We start from the raw sequence: 20,165 nt of genomic DNA, 5'->3' as shown, positions 1-20,165 counted from the left end.
CCGTAGGGGTGCGACTCGGGTCCAATTTTGGGAATTCCGTTCACCTCTAGTTGGTGGTTGATATCACCTAGTGCTCGTGGCAGGGGCCGAGTCTCAGTTGTGAGAGAGAGGGAGAGAGAGAGGAGAGCTAAAAGTTCAAATGGTGGGTAGAGGGTGCGGAGAGGCGGTGAGAAGTGGCTGAAGATAGGGAAAAACCTATACTCAAAATATGGGTTTTTTTTTCTTGTTTTTCAGCATTCTTCCTAGCCTATGCCTTCTCAAGCCTCTTCATCTCTCACCCTCCCATGTTTTGATGATGGGTGAACTCGCCTTGTTTTACATGTTTTAACCTTCTGTTAAAGTTTATTACAATTGCCACAGCGTCTCGGCAGCCAATCATCAAAGTGTTCACTTCCATAGGATGATCCTAACCCTTTGATCTATAGTGTTTTCTATAATGTGAAGTCCCTGTATAGATGAGGTTAGGAGCATCCTATTGAGAGGGTTTGGAGCATCCTTATGGAGATGATATATGGTTTACTAGAATTCATACTCGCACCATATAAAAAATATGTTATGTGAGAGTGAAGTCTAGCATTTTTTAAAAAGTACAGTGGTGCCCACTTCATAGGATGATCCAAACTGGTCATTTGTCGGGCCACAACATAAATAAGCTGTACAGAGTAGATCCTAACCCTCCAATCTATAGAGGTTTCTCTAATGTGCATACATATTGGAGGATTTTACCAATATAAAAAAAAAAAATATTGGATGATCTGAATTATCCTATGAAAATGATCTTTACAAAAAAATTATCCTAGTGTTTGGATTCGGGTATGGGCCCACATTATTTGAATGATCCAAAGCGTTCATTTGATAGGTCCTGACATAGATAGGGTGTGCCCCAAAAAATCAGCTCCATCGGATCATCCTAACCCTTCAATCTAGGGACGAACCTTCAGCTGAGGGGACAAACCTTAAACAAATTGAAACTACACGGGTGTATTTGTCACGTTTTAAACTATAGGGGTGGAAGTGGATGCGTGGGGTGTAAATGTAATTATCCCTATAAAAAAAAATACCCAACTTCGTATAAAATCTAGGGTCTGCCCGGAAAAGTAAAACCCTTTTCCTACAATGGAAATCGGCACAAGGAAAGGGAAAGCTGCCCTATGGAGCGATTCGAATACAATGGCGGGAGCTTCCAAATATCTGACCAACCTTCCCTCTCGAGGCCTCTTCTCTTCCATTCTCTCCTCTTCTAATTTGGTATCTTCTTTTCTTCCTTCTCAAAACCCACCCAAATGGGAAAACCCTAACTCTTTCTCAATTCACTTCTTCTACACACACACAATCTCTATACATTGTGGTTTTTTGAGTGATCTTTTTACCAATCAATTGAGTCGATACAATATACCATTAAAAAAACAAAAAATTACGATTAATTTACTATGATTTAGAAAACCCTAATTATGAAAACCCACCCAAATCGGAAAACCCTAATCAATTCACTTCTTCTACACACACAATCTCAATACATTGGGTTTTTTTGAGTGGTCTTTTGACCGATTTTAAAAAAATTTGCAATCAATTGACTCGAAACACCAAAATTTACAATCAATTTACTATGATTTAGAAAGCCCTAATTATGAAAACACGCCCAATTCGTAAAACCCTCACCCTTTTCACAATTCACTTCTACACACACGGAATCTCTAGACATTGGTTTTTTTTTCTTTCTTTTTTGAGTAATCTTTTGACCGCATTTTAAAAAATTTACAATCAATTGACTCGGTACACCAAAATTTACAATCAATTTGATATGTGCAAGTTAATCTTGTATATGGGGTTAGTTATTATCTAGTTATTATGTAGTGGCTATGTGTTTTAGAGTTATGGGGTTAGTTATTGGTGATGTGTCTTGTAAGTGGGTAGATGGACTTGTGATGTGGCATTCTCTTTTATTCGTATTTATTTAGTTGTAATTGAATGAAAGGGAAAGAAGAAAAGAATTCTACAGCAAAGGAAACTTTGTAGGAGAGTCATGGTTCCTCTCAATTTGAGCCATTAGGAGGTCCGGTTGCCTCGAATCAACCTCTCTCCCCTTCTTTTTCTATTTTCCGTTTGTTTATTTCTGTTACTGCGGATTAGGCACATAACACAATTTACTATGATCTAGAAAACCCTAATTATGAAAACCCACCCAATTCGGAAAACCCTAGCCCTTTTTTGCAATTCACTTCTTCTACAAATACAGAGAGTTTCTCTACACTGGGCTTTTTTAGTTATCTTTTGACCGCTTTTTGAAAAATTCAACACTCAATTGACTCGATACACCAAAATTTACAATGAATTTATTATGATTCAGAAAACCCTAGCCCTTTTCGCAAAATTCACTTCTTCTACAAACACAGAGAATTTCTATACACGGGGTTTTTATAGTGATCTTTTGACCGCTTTTTGAAAAAATTTCAGTGAATTGACTCGATGCACCAAAATTTACAATCAATTTACTATGATTCTGAACATTTTTTAATTAGACCCTATCAATTCATGGATACACCAAATTCCACAAATTACTCCCATTATGCAGTCTTAGTCTATGAAGCACGGGTGCTTCAAAATGGCCAGCGTACCCGTATCGGGTGCGTATCCGACACGGGTGCGCTCGGGTGCGTGTCGGGTGCGCACCCGATTCAAAAACCCTTTTTTAAAAAATTTTGACGGTCGGGTGCGTGTCGGGTGCGCTTGGGGTGCGCACCCCGACGCACCCGACACGTTTTTAAGTGTTTTAAAACAAAAAAGAAAAAGAAAAAGAGGAGGGCTGCCAATAACATTTTTGGGGGTGGGAGGTTTAAATTATAAAAGCCCTTTTTCCATTTTGGTGAATGGTGATGTTATGGTTATTTGATTGCTTTCCTATTTTAAAATTTTTTTTTAATAAAAATTATTATTATATTCAACGCACCCGAACGCACCTGCACCCAAGTTTTTTGGAAAATCACGTACCCACGTACCCGTGTCGTGTCGCACCCGCACCCCGCACCCGCACCCGTGCTTCATAGGTCTTAGTACTCGCTCAGTGCTCTATAATTGAGAAATTAGAACAATTTAAAGCACATGTTCAGATTAATTGGGTAAAGTTCTCTCATTTGATGTTTAGAATTTACCAACTCTTCTGAATTTTAGGCTACAACTTATCCATGACAAGACCCAACAGATAAATAGCCCAAATCATGCTGCTCTCATGAGCATGTGCCTAATCACTATGGCCATGTTTGGCAACCATGAAAAGTAATTTCATGGAAGATTCATAGGCCGCCCAATTGTATGAGAAGGGCGGGGAAGGAGGGACAGGGGGAGACTTGAGTGTTTCAATTCGTTCTTATACACTGAGATTGTGATTTACATGTTGAAATTTGAAATCTTTGTGCAGGGAGGCATTCGAGTGTATGTTTGTGAGCACAATACGTTGCCCCCAGGTGTGATCTGCACCTCAATTTCCTTTCCTTTATAAATTTTTATTTATTTTTTGAAGATGGCGATTCATTGTATGTATTGTTGTAATTGCAATTTCTAGTACATTTTTACCCCGCTTAATGTAAGAGAAAGCTATTTCATCAAGATCCTATTTAGAATTTCTTGCTTGAATTCGGTGTATGCTCTTTGTGAATTGCTTATTTCTATTTTGGTTGTGAAATAGAAGTATTTGTGCTGATGTGTCTTATCCAACATCTTTTGATGTCATGGATTTATGTCGAATTAGAGCACGTTTCATTTGAATAATTTGAATATGCTTAGGTGAATAGTTCACTTTGAATCCTTTCTATTTTCTTTTTAGGTTGTTGAATAGACGTGTCTCTGTTGACTGGTCTTATATATTTTGACATCTTGTACATATGTCAATTCAGGTCAATCTTCCTTTTGGAATGATTTGAATGTGCCTTGTTCAGTGGTTTTTCTTTTACTTCTAACTTTGAATAGTTCGAGTTGTATGCTAATTGTCGATTTTTTACCATGAGCATAGAAGTTGTGAGGTAAAGAGATCCTTGAAATGTAATGGATTAGGCGAGGCAGGTATTTTATTTGCTATGGTAGAGTATTTTGAGGAAATTTTTAATGATGTAGAGTATCTCAATTTGTGGGTTTGTTATATTCATAGAAAAGCCAACTTGGCTTGAGGGTTTGCTTCTGACTCTTTGCATTTGTGACTCAATTATTGTGTAGAATTTTTAGCACCCTTTATTGTAATCTTTGTTCCTATTAATTTGGTTCTTATTCGGTGATTTTTTTTAATAATAGCCGATTTTATTGAAAAGAAAAGACCGAGGTGGTCGAAGTACACAGTTCTGAGAAATTAGACTGACATAGATAAAAAACTAACAAAGCAAAACATCAAGGTGGGAGAGAATCGAAAAGCACCAATTTGTCCATGAATACACCATATCTAGCCAGAGCATCAGCGACTGAATTGGCCGATCTTCGCACGTGATGAAGAATCAATGATGAGGACTTCGACCAATCAAGGATCTCGTCAAGAAACCGATAAAACCTCCAGGGGTGATAAGAAGAACCCCCTTAACCCTACCTTTTGGTGATAAAAAGGTTTTCTATGTAATTTAATATCAGTTTGATCCTTTTTTTACCACCCTTTAATATGTGGGGTTTTTTTTTTCTCACAGAGAAGATTAAACGGGCAAGTTTACTGGAAAATACTTTGATGGTTTTGCGGCTTTTTTTATAAATCCACTTTTCATGCTGATCTTGAACCCATTCCATCTTTATGTCTATATCTCTAATAACCATGGTTTTAAATTTCGAATTTCGGATTTCGGTGGGGACCGAAACCGAAATTTTCCGAAATTTCATTTTTCGCCATTTACCAAATTTCGGTAATTTCGGTCCGAAATTTTGATTAAATACCATTATTTATTTATTTTTAAAAAGTGTTACAAAATTTCGGCCGAAATTTCAGAATTTCGGTCCGGAATTTCGAAAATTTGGTCTGGAATTTCGAACCAAATTACCAAATCTCGGACCAAAATTTCGGTTTTCGGTGGGGTCCGAAACGGTTACCGAAACTGAAATTTTAAACCATGCTAATAACTTCCTGTTTATTTTGGTCATACTTTCTTTGGATGGTAATTATGAATTTTAGCTTCCTTTAGCCTTATTTATTAAAGAGCAGGTTGAGTTAGCAGTTAGCACATTCTATAATATACTTACGATTTGCAATTATTTTACTAGCTATTGCATGATGAATTGTTTCAAAATCCTATTTTGGATTGTATGTATAGTCTGTATTTTCTCTACTTTTTGCATGGTTCTATTGACTTGACATCCCTCCAAATGTGACATCTTGTTGATTTGGTAAGCCTCCTTTCATGTACATTACAATTCAGACCCAAACCATTGAACATGTCATTTTATTTCAGCATCTCCAGATTTTATACACCTTCATGCATCTGTTGATGCTCATGCTGTGACCAATGGGACCAACATTCCCAATAATCTTGCTTCGCATTTCTTGTTTATGTATTGATTTAAGTACCTTTAGTACCTTTTTTTATAGTTTTGACTTTATTAATGATTACATCATTTCCATATCATCATGGTCCAACTTGTCATTGTAGAAATCTGTTTTTATTCAATTTGACTATTGTGACTTTTGTGCATTTATCTGTTGTTTTGTTTTTAAACTTTTTGAATGCCAAAGGACTTTCATCGTCAATTCTTTGTTTCTCCAGAAGGGCACTTAGCAGTGACAAACTACTTTTACATAACATAGTACTCTGTTCTACAGTTTGAATATTAGTTTATAGTAAAAAAACAGAAAGCCTCATGCTCACTTTTTTGTCAATCCAGCGGAGCAATTAATAAAGACAAACCAAACAAACATCTTGATTAGATCTCTCACGCTTAATAAACAGAAAGGTGATTCTAGTTCAAATGATATAAAGGTTAAAGGTACAACTGAGGGCGCAAAAGGAAAAAGGTACTGGCACTCTCTTCTATACCGTAGTCTTGCATGAATGACGTGAGGTGGATGACTATATAATTATTTGATCCATGTGGTAATGCAAATTTAAAGGATTTTGTTTGATATTTGTTTTCTTACAGTAAAATTCCGTGAATAGCTTAGTTGTGGACACATACATGTGGTTTTTCTGCCCATAAATTTTCATATGCATGCCTTGCTTGTGTATGAGCGCTTCTATATGTATTCATGTAGCCAACTGAATGGGTAAGTGTGGCTTGATGGCTATGTCTACATGACCATTGTCTTGATTTCATGCTCCCTTCTCCTCGTACATGTATTCTGCTTTTACAGTTGCATGCTTGTATAGATGAATTTGTTTGTTCCTATGTTGCATCAGTACGGGTACGAGTGTCGGAGTCCGAGACGAATATCGAGTGTCGGATTCGGCAAACCTCAAAAAGATAGATTCGTGGATTTGCTAAGATAGCTTAATCAATTCTCAAATTTTAATTTTTCTTACAAAATAATAAAGTTATAACAAGTAATATATTGAAAATTCAAATGGGTCAAGTTAAATATAATGCTTAAATTCCACATAAAAAACTTACTATTAGGATGAATAAAGTTCAAAACATGCGGTAATTGTAAAGTTGTGGCAGTAGTATTCAGAAAAAATAGATAAAAGAATCTAGAAGTGTCACAAAGAATCCCAACATATTGGTATCCGAGACCTGTCCTACACGGGTACTTCGCTCATTGAGAAGAATCCTTGTAACATTGTTTGTTTATTTTTGTGCCCACACACATTTCAACATTGATGTGTTACTTGCCCTTTCCTGTCTGGAAGATGTTATCTTTTGTTTATCTCCGTTTTCTTCATTCACTCTTTTTTTTTCATCATTGATTATTCTTATGCTTCTTTTTCTCTAGAACTCTTGCTTCCTTGCTCTTTTCTTCTTTGTTTCCAATTATGAAAGTAAAATAAAAATAGATTCTTAATTTTTTTTTAAATGTTCATTTTCTAAACGACTTTATGTTCCTGCACTTTGAAAACCTTTTGTTGTGCATGCCTAAGATGGGCCTTTCCAACTTAAAATTGTTCCTTTTTGCAAAAAATTCCGTAGAGCAGTAGTTTTTCTCATAACAATACCTTTCCTTTGCATTTTGAAGGAAATACATATAGGTAGTGTTCATACTTCATACTGCTATTTGTTGCACGCCAATAGAAGCCATATGTTAGGTTTCTTGTTGCCATTGTATTTTAAAATCAAAATAGGAACAAGAAAAAGCATTTTTGGCTAGAAAAAGTGACAGAGATTGGTACCATTCAAAAAAGTGACGTAGATTGATCTGCGATGATCATGTTTCTCAGTTTGATTTTTTTATTTATATCTGTCATTATTTCAGTTAAATAGAGGAAGTTATCAAAAGCCCAAAAAATTTAAAGGTAAGTACCTCTCAAATACCGTGAATTTCATGGTGTAAAAACAGTTAAAAAATGTTAATTGAATCAATAGAAAAAGATTGAGTCCAGAATTTCATTTATTCACTCACCATGATACTACAAAATATATATACTTTCTATATATTCCCTTTTTATTCAAACGAGAAGGTCTGCAGTTCAAATGGGAACCATCCTATGGGTCATATTCTAATTTTTGAGTGTCATTTAGGTGTTTTTTTAAGTCTTTTGAAGTCATAGGGGTGTAGTAGTTTTTTCCCTTCAAAATCACTTAAGTACTTTGAGTAATGGGTGTTTTTTTATAGGCTTCACACATGTATTACAAAAATTTTAAGTGGAGAGTCGGTAAGTCATTAGAGGGTGTTTTAGTTCAGAAGTGTTTGGCTTTTGTTTAGGGTTTTAGAAATTGCTAGTTCTATTTCTTTTCTTGGCCTCAGGGCACTTTGCTTTGATGCTATGCAATGATGGAATGAATAAAAATTTGACCCACTTTTCTATCTTTAATTCAATGATGGAATGAATAAAAATTTGACCTTCATATCATGTCAGTTTGCTACCCCTAAACTCCTTTTTTTCACTCTCTTCCTTTCTCTTCTCTTCTCTCTTTCTTTGGTCACTCTTTTATCGTCTTTTTCCCTTTCCTTCTTCACTCTTTTTAGTTGGGTTCATAAATCCCACCCCGTCGGCTCCCTTTCTACTTCTATCACCCCTCTTTCTCAATCTTAATCTTGATTTAAGAGGATTCTTGGGAAGAGTCCAATATCTGAGTCGTTTCATAGCGCAGCTTACCAATACTTGCGAGCCCATTTTCAAACTTCTAAAGAGGAACAAGTCGAAAGAATGGAACGCCGGCTGTCACAAACCTTTGAAAAGATCAAGGATTGTCTGTTGTCTCCACTCTTTTCCTTCTTCACTTTTTTTTAGTTGGGTTCATAAATCCCACCCCGTCGGCTCCCTTTCTACTTCTATCACCCCTCTTTGTCAATCTTAATCTTGATTTTGATATTTCTTGACCTTGACCTTGATTATCTATTCTTTCTCTCTCTTTTCTCTTGATTGTCATGGATTCACATCAAGTCACCGAGGCATGTGTATACCGGTGCAAATGAAGAGAGACTGAAACTTTGGTCTCAAAGGAGGGCATGAAGGTGGCGTCATCGTGATGTATTTTTGCTTGTGAGCTGAATAAATTCTTCATCAGGTTTCATAGTTTAGTCTGGTGGTTTCCATATGGTTGAATGAAATTTGGGCAAGTGGGTTTTCATATTTGCATTTGTTAGAACTGATTTGCTTCCTCTATTTTAGCTAGTACCTAATTATTTTACATAATTGTTATCTTATGATTTTTATTTCTATCAATTCATTGTTCCAGGTCTGCTGAAAGAAATGTAGATGGCAGGAGTTTAGCGAAGAGAGCCAACATTAGTGGTCCTAGTTCTCGGCAAGGTAAGCTATAATAATCCTCGGCAAGGTAGCTATGCCAATGATAATCTTTTCTATCACTTGAGCATGTAGATGAAGACAGATTCAACCAGAGTCGGTAGTAAAAGCAGTGTTTCAAAACTCGGATGTCCGTCAAAACACGGCTGAAGAAAAGCCTAGTCGACTGGGCACAACACGGTCGAATACTCAATTGACACGGCTGAGTATTCGGTTGATGCAGTCATAACTTGGCAGAGTCAAAGGAGTTTTTATTGACTCTGTAAGGCAAAATGCGGAATGCGTCCATGATGACGTGGGGAGTTTTAAACCTATGGGTAGAAGGGCAGTACGTTTTGGATGACACCAGACATCTGGCCAAAATGTGACCAGCATCACAACCAGCAATAGCATATTAAAATTAAAACTGGGAAAAAGCATAAAAATCTATTTTGATGTTGCTTATTGGATGCCGCCTAATCACCAAGCAACGTCGGAATTGGTGCTGAACTGGTCACTCAGACCAGACGGCACTGAATATCCAACCGTACGACAGCCCAGAAACCAGTGTTGAAGCCGGCGGCCTAATCGTCATCTTTCATTTTACTTTTAACCCTTCAACAGCTTGGTTCTTCTACCTGTCAATGGTCGACCGGTGGTTTAAACTCTGCTGTAGAGAATTGCCGCTGAGGTTTTTACGCATTCATCATTTTCCAATTTTAATTTAAAAATACTGAAATACCTATCTTTTATCTGTTCCATCTCTCAGTTAAGTGTGCAATGCTAGGACATTCTCTCTCTCTCTCTCTCTCTCTCTCTCTCTCTCATACGTGATTACGTGGCATCTGAACGAGTGAGCATCAATGAAATTGAATCACGGGATCTATCTGATGACTAAAATATCTTTCTATATGATGGAATTTAACAAAATAACTATTTACCAGTGCTTTTTTCATTTACTGAAAATCTCAGTTTAAGTATATTTTGGTATGCCGTACATCAGGCAGAATTTTCACGCATATACACGCGCTGACGTGTTCATGCATGCATGCGTACATGGTAGTTTTTGTGTTTGGTATCTTCTTCTTTTTGTCTTGAGATTCTAGTGAGTTGTTCACTGTAGATGGATCAAGTAAACGCCCTGAGGATTTTCAGACTCTGAAGGTAGAAAAGCTCCGCGCCCTTTTGAAGGAGAGAGGTTTGCCGACCAAAGGAAAGAAGGTAAGAAAAATGCAGTGTCATTGAAGCCTTTTACCAACCTTCTCTTTCTGTTTTTGCATCCTTAGGGGCCGTTTGGATACGTGGATTTTAGAAACTTGGATTTCCTCAAAATTGTGGATGGAAGACAAGTGAAGTAGGAGACCGACTGTCGTTTTCCGATTTCTCGCCCTTCTTTCCGTCGAGCGAGAGAGTAGGAGATCACCCCTGTTTCCAAGTTTTAGAAATTTCAAGATGGGCGAGAGATTTCTAAAATCTGGATTTCTTACTTCAACCCTTCATCCACAACCTACTTCCCCCACATCTGCAGCCTACTTCCATTGTAAAATCCAGAATTTTATACTGCTTTCAAACTAAAACCTGGATTCTGAAATCCACGTATCCAAACAGGGGGCTATTCGCTAATACTTGGCTCCCCATCTGCAGGATGAACTGATTGCACGCTTGAAAGATGATCAAGAAGATGACAAAGCAGACCGCTGTCCCTAATCGTATGACTGAGAGGAAGAATATTTTGTGGGAGAGTAATCATCTTTCTCGATAAGTAGGCCTTCAAGTTGAAACTGTTTTTGAATTAATTTAGAAAATGAAGAAACTGATGGTCTAATTTAGAATAGAAAACCTTTGTTAGTAAACTGTTTATTCTACCCTGTAGCTTATGAATTTGCAGTATAAGATCTAATTCATTCCCGCTTATCTGTGGATGAATTAGTTTCTCTGTTGTTGCTACATACTGTTGAAGATAGTGTACATTGTGACATGTTCTACCAATTTCACTGCCATTTCATGCCTTCTTCTCTTTCAATAGCAAAACATAAACTAAGCCAAAGTGGCATGTTAAAGGAAAGTAATGCATCATACTCACATGCCTTATGCGCCGCTTAGGATTCTCCCCTCACTGAATCACTTGATGCTTTGAACCATCTTTCATGAGCACCACAAATTCAGCACCAAGTTTAGGTGGCTACCTAACTAGTTGAATTTGTCCTTGTCATTCATCAAATGATATCTACATTCTCAGTTGATCCAATCGCTCATATAACCCATCCTCCCCTTCCCGGAGGCCGTCACACATAGAACATTGCCTCTTTACGGCTATTAGGCTTCATAAAACGTCTGTAAAACAGTATTTCTCATCTCTTTCTTGTGGTTAACTCTTTGACTTGGACTTTACCCTGAATGATCCATCCATTGTCCGTCACCATTGGCCACAAATGATTGATCAACATAGAGCTCCTTTATGTTCAACTACTCACTATTGTGTTTCTTGACACTAGTTATCTACTTCAGTGTTCCCTAAAACCACCACCATCTTGACCTTGCAACCTATTTAGGCTGTGGCCCATCTAATGGACAGTTTGGATCATCCTATGGTGAGGGCCAGACCGTACTTTTAATAAAGTGAGGAGTGCCCTCATCAAAATACAGTAGTGCTGACAACATTTCCCAATAAATATTTTAAACACATATCAGGGAAAATGTTTGTGAAGGCGCCATCAGATAGCTTATATGAGCTAGCGCTCACAAAACATAAGGGGCCCACTTTGTTTGGATGATCCAAAGCATTCATTTGATGGGCCCTCACATAGATAGGGTGTGCCCAAAAAAATCAGCTTCATAAGATCATCATAACCATTCCATTTGTGGAGGTTAAAAATGGGCTGATTTATGGAGGTTTATACCTGTTCATTTTAACCTCCACAAATGGAAGGGTTAGAATGATCCTATGAAGCTGATTTTTTAGTTGGAAACTATGTGATAGGTTTCTATCTATCTGCACGTATCGAACTATGTGTGATAGGTTTCTTACAAACTCTATCTCATAATGGGGCCACCCCTCACCAAACTGTTCGAGGAAATGACCAAGAGAGATGCATCCTAATATCATCCATCTCAAAAAGGCTAAAAGAGACGTTTGCAAGTTTTCTCCGTTAACTTTTTCAAAATGACAAAGTTAACCATTAACATATCTTCGGTACACGCATTTCTAATTAGTTGTATTCTCTCTTCTGAGTTTTTATATGATGCCCGACCGTCAAAATTACAAGGGCAGGCCACCCTGCCCCTTGATTTTTGATCTAAGTGGGAAGTCAAAAAAGGTGGTTTTGCCACCTTGCCCTTGTAATTTTAACGGTCGGCCACCATATAAATTCTCCTCGAGTAGAAGGTTATAATATGCCAAAAATTACTAGATTAACATACGACCTTGCGAACAAGAGGGCAAGGATGCCCCTATTAGCCAACTTTCCAATAGGGGTGCCCTTTACCGAACATATTGGGAGAAAGTCGTTAAAAAGTTGAGAAGTTATAGTAGCCATTTTGTAAATTTTGACGCATCAAATTGGTGTTGGATTGTTTTAGGACTTTTTGGTAATGATAATAATACCTCATTCTTAGGGACGTTTTAGCATTTATTTTGTTATGGAGGACTAATCGGCAAAAATCCCTTACATGAGGGATATTTTTACAATATTTTAAGAAAAATGATATCAGCACAACCATGTGCATGGACCCAACTTGAAACCAGCGTGACTTGGGAACTGTTTAAATACTAAAAGACGAGTCTTTAGTGAGAATATCAAAACATGGTTGTGCTGATATTATTTTCAGTTTTTTAAAGGAAAATGATAAATTTGCCCCTTTTCTTTGCATGGAACAACTACGTTTAAAATTTACGTGGCAATCCGGCATTTTCAATTAAAGAAAGGGGTGGATATATCAGTTCCCGGTTCTTGTCTCACTCTCAAGATTCTTCATTCTTTCCTCTCTAACCGTAAGCCTGCAATGTAAGCTAGGACACTCCAATGGACGGTCCAATTTGAAATGAGTGTGACATAGACTCAGAAGGTATAATTCAAAAAGCATGACCTAGGGTGTCCCCACCCAATTTTGTAGAGTGGGACTAATTCCTTCCGGATGGGCGCAATCACCCGTAAACCACGCGCATCGGGTAAGCCTAGGGGGATTCGAGCTCTCGTCTTTGGGGAGCATACCCAAGACTTTAAGCCAAAGAGCCACACCTGCGGATCCTGACCTAGGCAAACTTCATCCAAGATGGGAGATTTTATATGTTGTAAGGCCTTACAACAATACGGTAGGGGTACCACCCTTATATTTGATCCAACAGCAGCTCACTTTTTTATGTTGACCAAATTACCCCGAGGTGCTAGAATTTGGCGAGACTAGGGAAAACCTTGAGAAATTCTAAAAATAACAGATTTTCTAAAATTTATGAACAGATTCAAGATTTCTTAGACACAACTTAGGGACTAAATATAATATGTTTGGAAATGTCTAAAATACTCCCGAAGTGCAAGACTAAGAGAAAATCTTGAGAGATCTAAATTGAGCAGGTTTCCCAAATCTTACGAAATTACTCATAATCCATCAGCCGCACCCTCGAGATGGTTTTGGACATATGAGAAATGATTGAAATATCCATAAGATGATGAAAATATGAAAGCCTCATGAGTTTCTAAAAATAGCAGCTTTTTCAAAATTTTTAAAATCACTCAAGATTTCTCAAATATAACTCGGAGGTCAAACGAACAAGCCAAAGAGCCACACCTGCGGATCCTGATGTAAACAGTTGGCAGCATAACGGCTGAGCCTCTCAGCCATGTGGCAGAGGCATCCGAGCCCGTCTGTAAAACTGTCACCGTCGACGTCCCCGATTGCTTCTTATTCTGTCAGAAAAAATGTCGATATTTATTAGGTACAGAAGCAATTGGCTCCTTGTACCGAAAGGAACAACGTTGAGTGTCGTTGTGACTATTGCAAGTAATGTGGCAGAGTAACTCCATGTTAACTCTTATGTCTCTAGAGGACGTTCTCTTTAAATTAAAGGCTGATATGGCATCAGTTCGTTATTTCATAAAGGCTCTCTCTCTCTCTCTATAGTTGGGTTACTGGAGTGGTTTAAAAACTTGGGATACTTGATGGTAAACCAACCTTTTAGAATCATGTATAAATTAAATTAGAGAAAATTATAATATTTATTGTTTCATATGGATCATGCTTTTGTGAGTACGATCACTTCCATCCATTTCACTCAAGGTAACATCACCATCACACATGTCTTGTGTTCTACCAATGTCATGATGTTCTCATCTGCAGAAATTGATTTAACGAGGAAGAAAAAGAAGATCTTCAAATTACTTAAGAACACCTTAGCTCTGGAAATTAACACATTTAAAAGAGAAAGTGTTCTTCATCTATCTTAATGCCGATGCTAAAGAAATGATATCCAATATCCTTTTCAGATGTTTCCTATGCTCCTCTCGCTGAATAATCTGTTAGGCTAGTTGATTGTTAATGGGAGTTCAAAATTAAACGTAACTCCCAGGGTGGTATTGAGAGACATAAGGCAAGATTGGTTGCGAAAGAGATCGCTTACAAAGTGGGAGTAGAATATAAAAAGCTTTTCTCCAATTTTAAAGAAAGACTCTATAAGGATAGTTATAGCAATGGTAGCTCATTTTGACCATGGTTTAAAATTTCAGTTTCGGTACCGAAATTTTGGCCGAAATTTTGTAACACATTTTTTTAAATAAATAATGTCATTAAACCGAAATCCAAAATAAATGGCAAAAAATTGAATTTCGGAAATTTTCGGTTTCGGTTCCCACCGGTATCCGAAATTTCGGATTTCGGTCCATGATTTTGACTAAGTGTTGTCGTAGATAAATGTTGACATTACTTTTCTGAATGGAGAGTTGGATGAGGTTGTCTATATGACACAACGTGGACATTTTTATAGTTTTTATATACTGCCAAAGAAAGAACTTTGGATGCATATCTCTAAGAAAAAGTAGGGAGACATAAATGCGTACATACATCATCTAAAGAAGTTTTATTAATTGATATTTGTACTTCCGTAAAGGTCGTCTAACTATATCACCTCCCTACACATTGTCGTTAGGCCGATGTTTCACTAGTTGTTTTTTTTATAGTTTATCTCAGCAAACCAGAAAAGGATGTCAATCGTCGGGAGTCATTTCCAGCTTCCAACAAATGACAAGTGTTCCTACTCCGTCGAGTAGATAAGTTATCTACTCTGTCGGATACAAATACAGTGGGGGTCCATATTGTCTGGGCGATGCAAACCATTCATTTGATGGGCCCTCACATAGATAGCGTGTGCCGAAAAAATCAGCTCCAAAGGATCATCCCAACCCTTCGATTTCTGAAGGTTAAAATGGATAGGTATAAACCTTCACAAATCTGTCCATATTTTTACATCCACAGTTCGAAGGGTTAGGATGATCATCCTATGGAGCTGATTTTTTCAGCACATCCTATCTATGTGAGGGCCTATCAGATGAATGCTTTGGATCATCCAAACAATGTGGGCCCACTGTGTTTCTAGCCGACGGAGTAGATAACTTATAGATATATATATATATATATATATATATATATATATATATATATATATATATATCACTTTTTTGACTTTTTTAACAAATGCACCCATTCAACTCACATATTTTCAATCCTACCCCCTCCTTTATGCTTTTAACAAAGGCACCCATTAAAGCCATATAATTTCAATCTTACCCCCCTCCTTTATGGTTTTTTAATAAAAAATCTATAGGGTGATCTTAACCATCCGATTTAAGAGGAATTATGGAAACATCTATAGATTGGAGGGCTAGGATCAGCCTACGGAAATGATTTTTGGGGCACAACCTATTTATGTTGTGTTCCATCACATGGACGGTTTGGATCAACCTATGACGTGGTCCGTACAGTTCTTTGTCGGCCCGTGCATCGCACGCACCCATTAAAGCCACATAATTTCAATCTTACCCCCCTCCTTTATGGTTTTTTAATAAAAAAATCTATAGGGTGATCTTAACCATCCGATTTAAGGGAAATTATGGAAACCTCTATAGATTGGACGGCTAGGATCAGCCTATGGAAATGATTTTTGGGGCACAACCTATTTATGTTGTGTTCCATCATATGGACGGTTTGGATCAACCTATGACATGGTTCGTACAGTTCTTTGCCAGCCCGTGCATCACACGGGGTTTTTTACTAGTATCTAATACAATAAGCTGGGATGAAAAGAGAAGAGTTTTTTTGATTTTTTTGAAAATTACGTGAGAATTACACCTCACATTTTTTGACTTTTTTGAACAAATGCACCCATTCAACTCATATAATTTCAATCCTACCCCCCCTCCTTTATGCTTTTAACAAAGGCACCCATTGAATCATATAATTGCAATCCTACCCCTCCTTTATGCTTTTAACAAAGGCACCCATTAAAGCCGTATAATTTCGATCTTACCCCCCTCCTTTATGGTTTTTTAATTAAAAAACTATAGGGTGATCTTAACCATCCGATTTAAGATAAGAGGAATTATGGAAACATCTATAGATTGGAGGGCTAGGATCAGCCTACGGAAATGATTTTTGGGGCACAACCTATGTATGTTGTGTTCCATCACATGGACGGTTTGGATCAACCTATGACGTGGTCCGTACCGTTCTTTGTCGGCCCGTGCATCGCACGGGTTTTTTACTAGTATATAGATATAGCAGAAGAGAAAAGAAGAGAATTTTTTGAATTTTTTAAAAATTCTATGAGAATTACACATCACTTTTTTTGACTTTTTTTAACAAATGCACCCATTCAACCCACATATTTTCAATCCTACCCCCTCATTTATGCTTTTTAACAAAGGCACTCATTAAGGCCACATAATTTCAATCCTACCCCCCTCCTTAATGCTTTTGTAGTAAAAAAATGAACAAAGTCAAGTTTTTTCTTTGCAAAAATACTGATTGGGTGCATATACATAATGCTACAGATTTTTTGAACATATTACATAATATTACGACTTCGGGACACCTTTACAAATATTGACGAATTGCGGGCACCTTCAGAGGAACAACAATTATGGAAACCTCTATAGATTGGAGGGCTAGGATCAGCCTATGGAAATGATTTTATGGGCACAACCTATTTATGTCGTGTTCCATCACATGGACGGTTTGGATCAACCTATGATGTGGTATGTACAGTTCTTTGTCGGCCCGTGCATCGCATGGGGTTTTTTACTAGTATCTAATACATAAGCTCGGATGAAAAGAAAAGAGTTTTTTAAATTTTTTTGAAAATTACATGAGAATTACACGTCACATTTTTTGACTTTTTTGAACAAATGCACCCATTCAACTCATATAATTTCAATCCTACCCCCTCCTTTATGCTTTTAACAAAGGTACCCATTAAATCATATAATTTCAATCCTACCCCGTCCTTTATGCTTTTAACAAAGGCACCCATTAAATCATATAATTTCAATCTTACCTCCCTCCTTTATGGTTTTTTAATAAAAAATCTATAGGGATCACCATCCAATTTAAGAAGAATTATGGAAACATCTATAGATTGGAGGGCTAGGATCAGCCTATGGAAATGATTTTTGGGGCACAACCTATTTATGTTGTGTTCTATCACATAGACGGTTTGGATCAACCTATGACCTGATCCGTACAGTTCTTTGTCGACCCGTGCATCACACGGGTTTTTTACTAGTATATATATAGTAGAAGAGAAAATAAGAGAATGATTTGAATTTCTCCCAAAATTCTATGAGAATTACACATCATTTTTTTTGACTTTTTTTAACAAAGGCACCCATTCAACCCACATATTTTCAATCCTACCCCTCCTTTATGCTTTTTAACAAAGGCACCCATTAAAGCCACATAATTTCAATCCCCCCCCCTCCTTTATGCTTTTTTCATAAAAAAATCTACAGGGTGATCTTAACCATCTAATTTAAGAGGAACAACATATTATGGAAACCTCTATAGATTGGAGGGCTAGGATCAGCCTATGGAAATGATTTTTTGGGGCACATCCCATTTATGTTGTGTTCCATCACATGGATGGTTTGGATCAACCTATGGTGTGGTCCGTACAGTTCTTTGTCGGGGTTTTTTTTCTAGTATATATATATATATATATATATATATATATATATATATATATATAGAGAGAGAGAGAGAGAGAGAGAGAGAGAGAGAGAGAGAGAGAGAGCGTACACCTTGGAGTAAATAGGGCGTGTGCTCCCTACTTAAAAATTAGGTGCTTATTCATTTCAACCATCGGATCACGATGATCTGGACCGTACTTTATTTTAAACAAACTATACACGTGAGCGAGGGTATTTCACAGGTTTCTCTTGTCGAGAGAGAAAACTAGACGACCTAGGGTTTCTTCCGTCTCTCCCATCTCCACCTCCGGTGCGAAGAAACCTCCGACGGGCTAAAGTTCTCGGCATCTCCAGGTCAGGCTCCCCGTTCGAAGGTTGTCCGTTACACAGGTACTCGCTATCTCTCTCTCTCTCTCATTATTTTTCGTTTTTGAGGGTTTCTTTGTTTTTTTAGGGATCTTTGTTCGACATTTGGGGTTTAAGTTGTTAGGTACCTATGTAATGACTCCCTATTTGCTGATGGGGTTTAGGTTTTTAGGGACCTCTGTTATGACTCCAAAGAATCCAAACCCAAAAAAACCCTAGTTTTTCTCCACCGAGATCTCTCTCTCTCTCTCTCTCTCTCTCTCTCTCTCCCCAATCTATCTACGATTCACGCGAGGGTTTCTTCTCTGCCTCCTTCCAAACAAAAAAAAACCCCACTTTTTCTCTACTTCGTCTGGAAAGATTACAGCGTGCCTCCAACGGTTCTCTTTTTCCTTAGCTTCTTCAATCTGCAGCTTTCTTAGAGGTATTAGAAAAATCTCTTCTTCTTTTTCCATTGTTTGTTTTGGGCATAAGAAAAATCTCTTCTTCTTTTTCCATCGTTTGGGTTTAATGCTCTGCTCTTCGTACTGATTGATAAAGGCAACAGACTCGATGCATTTTATTTATTGTTTTTCTGTTCAATTGGATTCAGATTTGAATTTCGATTTCTCAAGTTTTGGTGGTGTTCATGGAATGTTTAGTATTCTCTCTCTCTAACTTATGTAGAACAGTTTATTGAATTTTTAGATTCCCTACTGGTTTTTGAATTGTTAATTTGCTTAAATTAGTGTCCTAGTTATTCTAGATATGAGTCCTACAAGTCATGGGAAATGGAATTATTTCATCTGTAACTTTGTATGAAATTCGATTAATGTAATCTTGTCGGTTTTTTTTTAATTTAAATTTTACAGTCATCTTTAGCCCTACCTACCTGTACAGTATTAAGGCCATGTTTGTTTAAGATATGACAACAGCCCTACCTACCTGTACAGTATTAAGGCCCTGTTTGTTTAAGATTATGACAACAGATTGTTAGCTCCAAACCAATTATTGGGCTCAAAATTACATTTTGAGTCCAGTAATCGGTTTGGTCCATATAATCAGTTGTAATAGTCGGTTTGGTCCATAGAATCAGTTGTAATAGTCTTAAACAAACAGGACCTAAATGATGTGGTGCCATCCAAAATATGGGTTAATTTGATCCTATTTTATGAGTGAAAATGCTAGACAATTTTTCAACATCATGCACAACACAAGCAAGAAAATTATGATCGAGTGAGAAGCTGGGGCACGCAAAAATATTAAACACCAAAACCATTTCAAAATAGATTAAGTTTCATAAAATTTCTAAAACGCGAATCATATAATTTCTTTGATATATAAACATGTTATTCTTTAAAGTTTAATTGTTATATTTTTATAAGAAGCTGTTGAAATTGATTGATTTATCATCATTTTCACGAAACTCTCCATTTCTGTCAAATAGCTCAATGTCTATTTAGGGCAGTGTATCAATTTTTTTCTATAATATGGGTTATATCTTGTCCTTTTTATCTGTCCGTGATTTTTTTTCTTTCATCGAAGGATATGCAACTTGTCTAGAGTTAATGGATCCGTTGGGGCTATCAATTGAGGAGGTCGACGCGAATATGTTAATTACCTTTGATGATACGCTGTCACAAGTTGATGGATTATATGAAGCTATTGGGAATAGAGGAATGTTTGTTGATGAGGAGGAAGCTGAGGAGGCTTTAGTTACTGTTGATAATGAGGGGGGATGTAGTGGTACCGTCGAGACACCTAATAAGGATAAGGGTGGGAGCATTACAGTTAACAAACCTTTTGT

General features: G+C 37.2%; 1 protein-coding gene across 1 annotated transcript; it reads left to right on the top strand.

The window, feature by feature from the left end:
• The first annotated feature begins 1,089 nt into the window (after positions 1 to 1,089).
• On the top strand, positions 1,090 to 10,818 carry LOC143889841 (protein LOWER TEMPERATURE 1-like). The gene is made up of 6 exons (XM_077394213.1): positions 1,090 to 1,248; positions 3,416 to 3,461; positions 5,845 to 5,974; positions 8,794 to 8,867; positions 9,964 to 10,061; positions 10,485 to 10,818. The coding sequence occupies exons 1-6, from the start codon at positions 1,117 to 1,119 to the stop codon at positions 10,545 to 10,547; spliced, it is 543 nt and encodes a 180-aa protein (XP_077250328.1). The 5' UTR covers positions 1,090 to 1,116; the 3' UTR covers positions 10,548 to 10,818.
• Positions 10,819 to 20,165: the final 9,347 nt, after the last annotated feature.

The sequence above is a fragment of the Tasmannia lanceolata genome, unplaced genomic scaffold (assembly GCF_043159265.1).
Source record: "Tasmannia lanceolata isolate RefF3 unplaced genomic scaffold, GAP_Taslan_0.1 ptg000013l, whole genome shotgun sequence".
NCBI classification, from domain to species: domain Eukaryota; kingdom Viridiplantae; phylum Streptophyta; class Magnoliopsida; order Canellales; family Winteraceae; genus Tasmannia; species Tasmannia lanceolata.
Note: the sequence above shows the minus strand (reverse complement) of the source record. Positions and strands in the feature narration are given on the sequence as shown.